The 2,535-nt window shown below is 38.6% G+C and overlaps 1 protein-coding gene across 2 annotated transcripts; it reads left to right on the top strand.

The window, feature by feature from the left end:
* The first annotated feature begins 449 nt into the window (after positions 1–449).
* LOC116177535 lies at positions 450–2,158 on the top strand. Of its 2 annotated transcripts, none has more exons than XM_031496551.1 (2): positions 450–771; positions 863–2,158. In XM_031496551.1, the coding sequence occupies exon 2, from the start codon at positions 872–874 to the stop codon at positions 1,811–1,813; it is 942 nt and encodes a 313-aa protein (XP_031352411.1). In that variant the 5' UTR covers positions 450–771; positions 863–871; the 3' UTR covers positions 1,814–2,158. The 2 variants fall into 2 exon arrangements, with proteins under 2 accessions (XP_031352411.1, XP_031352412.1); XM_031496552.1 differs by lacking the exon at positions 450–771 and adding an exon at positions 784–811.
* Positions 2,159–2,535: the final 377 nt, after the last annotated feature.

Raw genomic sequence — 2,535 nt, 5'->3', positions numbered from 1 at the left:
GCTTACAAGCGCAAACTGTCACTGTGCATTTATTTTAGTCTATCATTTAATTAAATTCGGATTAGCGCGCATAATTTATGCTTGAACTTAAAACGTTATGTTCCAGTCAACTGTCTAAGCTAACTATTCTGACATTTTAAAAGTGCAATTGTTCTTGTAAATGAAGTTCTATCTCGAAATCTTAAAATGTTGCAGTAGGCAGAACTGTCACCTTACTGTGTATTTTAAAAACCTTGAGATTGTCTATGGGCGATTTTCTCATGTACATAGCGTATATAAGGTATAGACGTATTTGTGTTTCACGTGGGAAACGTTATGGCGATTTAAGGATGAAATTCGTTTTACCTTTGCCGATTCAATTTATAACGAGCACAAATCCAATCAAAAAATTTATAATGACACGTAAATACGGCAGTTTCCCTCGTCATAAATGATCGCGTATGCAAAAAGTCGTTTTTTGTTGAGAAGTGAACTTTTTTTATTAACAGCTATTCGTCATTCTACAAGAAATTTACTTTTATCGAAAAAAGGTAATTCCGTAACAAGGGGAATGCGACGGCGGCGCGTCTGGGTTAATGCTAAGAACTCCAAGACAATGGCCAAACAATAGCGTCACGTTTAATTAAGTAACCACGCGTCAGGATGTATTATATAAATTGAACGTAATAGACCCTTTCATAAACATTGTGCAAAACACGAAGTAGGTAACTCCCACAGATTTTGTTATTGTCTCGCGACATCTCCACCTTGTGCGTCTTTTGATATTTATACGTAAGTAGAAATGAATATTTGAGCGCCCTTTGAAATCAAAGTTCCTGTTCTAAATTTAGATGTAGTCTGAAATTAATTGGATCATTTTTAGGCTGCCAATATGGAGGCTGAAGAATTTGGAAATTTCAGCAATTTAACATTTGACGCGACCTCATCGGCGCACTACTTCGTACAAGACATGCTATTTACAATGCTTTGCTTCGTGGCAATCCTGGCCAACGTAGGTATCATCTACACGACCTTCCACTTCAGAAGAATGCGCACTGTACCCAACATAATTCTGGCGAATTGGGCCATCGCCGATCTCTCCTGTCTTCTAACAACACCGAGCAACTACCGCCTGATTGCGATCTTAGACAATATTTCGCTTCCCGGAGTCTTCGTGTGCAGCCTGTACGAAGTAGGCAATAGCGCGGCGATGGCAACGCTTTTCTTCGCGATATTCTTGTCAACGGATTGGTGCATTGCGGCCTTCTTTGAGAGTGCGTCGAAAAAGTTTCGGAAGTACACCGTACACTACCTCCTCGTCTTCTGGGTGTGCGTGCTCGGCGTTTTGTGCGTGGGTGTCGTGTACTGCATCCACAATTACCTATCATATCTGATCCAAGCCATCATGATCCTCATTGCGTACTGCACGCTACTGCTGTTTGTTATCACTCTCCAAATTTGTAACTGCGTTAAAAGGTGCAGAAGGCGACGCGTTTCCTATCCAAAGCTCATGTTAAACATCTCGACTGCCTTCACCATAAGCTGGTTCATTGGATTTGTCAATCTCTTCATAATGGCCGGCGCCAACAGGTTTTATAGAGTTGTCGAGATGATATCTTCGATTTTTCTATACTGCACGTCAATAATGATCTTTATTATTTTGTATCGACAGAGTAACGACTTCCACGCGTGCGTTAACAATATTCTCAGGAGGGATAGAAGCGGCTATGAGGAGGCAAATTTTGATTTTCACACGCCGGTGAGAAAGCCGATAGTCAAAAATGGCGCGAATTGTCTATTCAGCAATAGAGATCAAAATGTGTTTATATGTTAGGATCACTTGTGTGGCTCTAAGCAGGAATTGGACATGGTCTTCCCAATGGATCGGTACGAGAAATGAGTGTAAATTAGTACCTAAAGCTTTCATATTTTATAGTGCATTACTATGACTATGGCGAGAAAAAAGTTGATGTATTAAGATAGGTAGCTCATTTGTCATGGGCCACCAGCAAAGCTAATGTAATGACCTACTATAAAGCATTCTATGTCTATATATACCCTTAAAAGCTCTGCACACAAGCAGCAGTTTATAAAGATTTGTAGTTGTATCAAGATTTAACGTTTATTTATTTTGTTCGGCAATCGTTGTTTGCAATCTGATTAGAATTGTTATAACTAATATTGTATTCTCTTACCTGATACTAGCACAATTAATAATTAGCTTTGAACACAAATTGTTCTTAAATCAATGCCTAATGGCTACCAAACTAATCTACGACCGAGTAAAGAGTAAACAACGTTTCTATGGATACATGCAAATGTTTGAGGTAACTATAAACATTTAAATCAAGCTTTTGTATTCCTACATCAATGCCCCAACTTCAGAAGGGGTTATGCAATTTTTCCGAATATAATATAATCCCCTTTCAACGGTCCCTCAAATACCTAACAATAAAAATTGTTTTGTTTCAGACTTTATGGCCGAGGACGTTAACACGACTTTTTAAATTGTGAAAGATTTAAGGATTTAATATCCGATGAAATTGAGTGACATAG

This window comes from Photinus pyralis, unplaced genomic scaffold (assembly GCF_008802855.1).
Source record: "Photinus pyralis isolate 1611_PpyrPB1 unplaced genomic scaffold, Ppyr1.3 Ppyr1.4_LG7, whole genome shotgun sequence".
Classification (NCBI taxonomy): Eukaryota; Metazoa; Arthropoda; class Insecta; order Coleoptera; family Lampyridae; genus Photinus; species Photinus pyralis.
This window is presented reverse-complemented; position numbering and strand designations above follow the sequence as displayed.

What these genes read in the sequence shown, in the direction of transcription:
- LOC116177535 (XM_031496551.1), top strand. Translation starts at nt 872, where the DNA reads ATGGAGGCTGAAGAATTTGGAAATTTCAGCAATTTAACATTTGACGCG.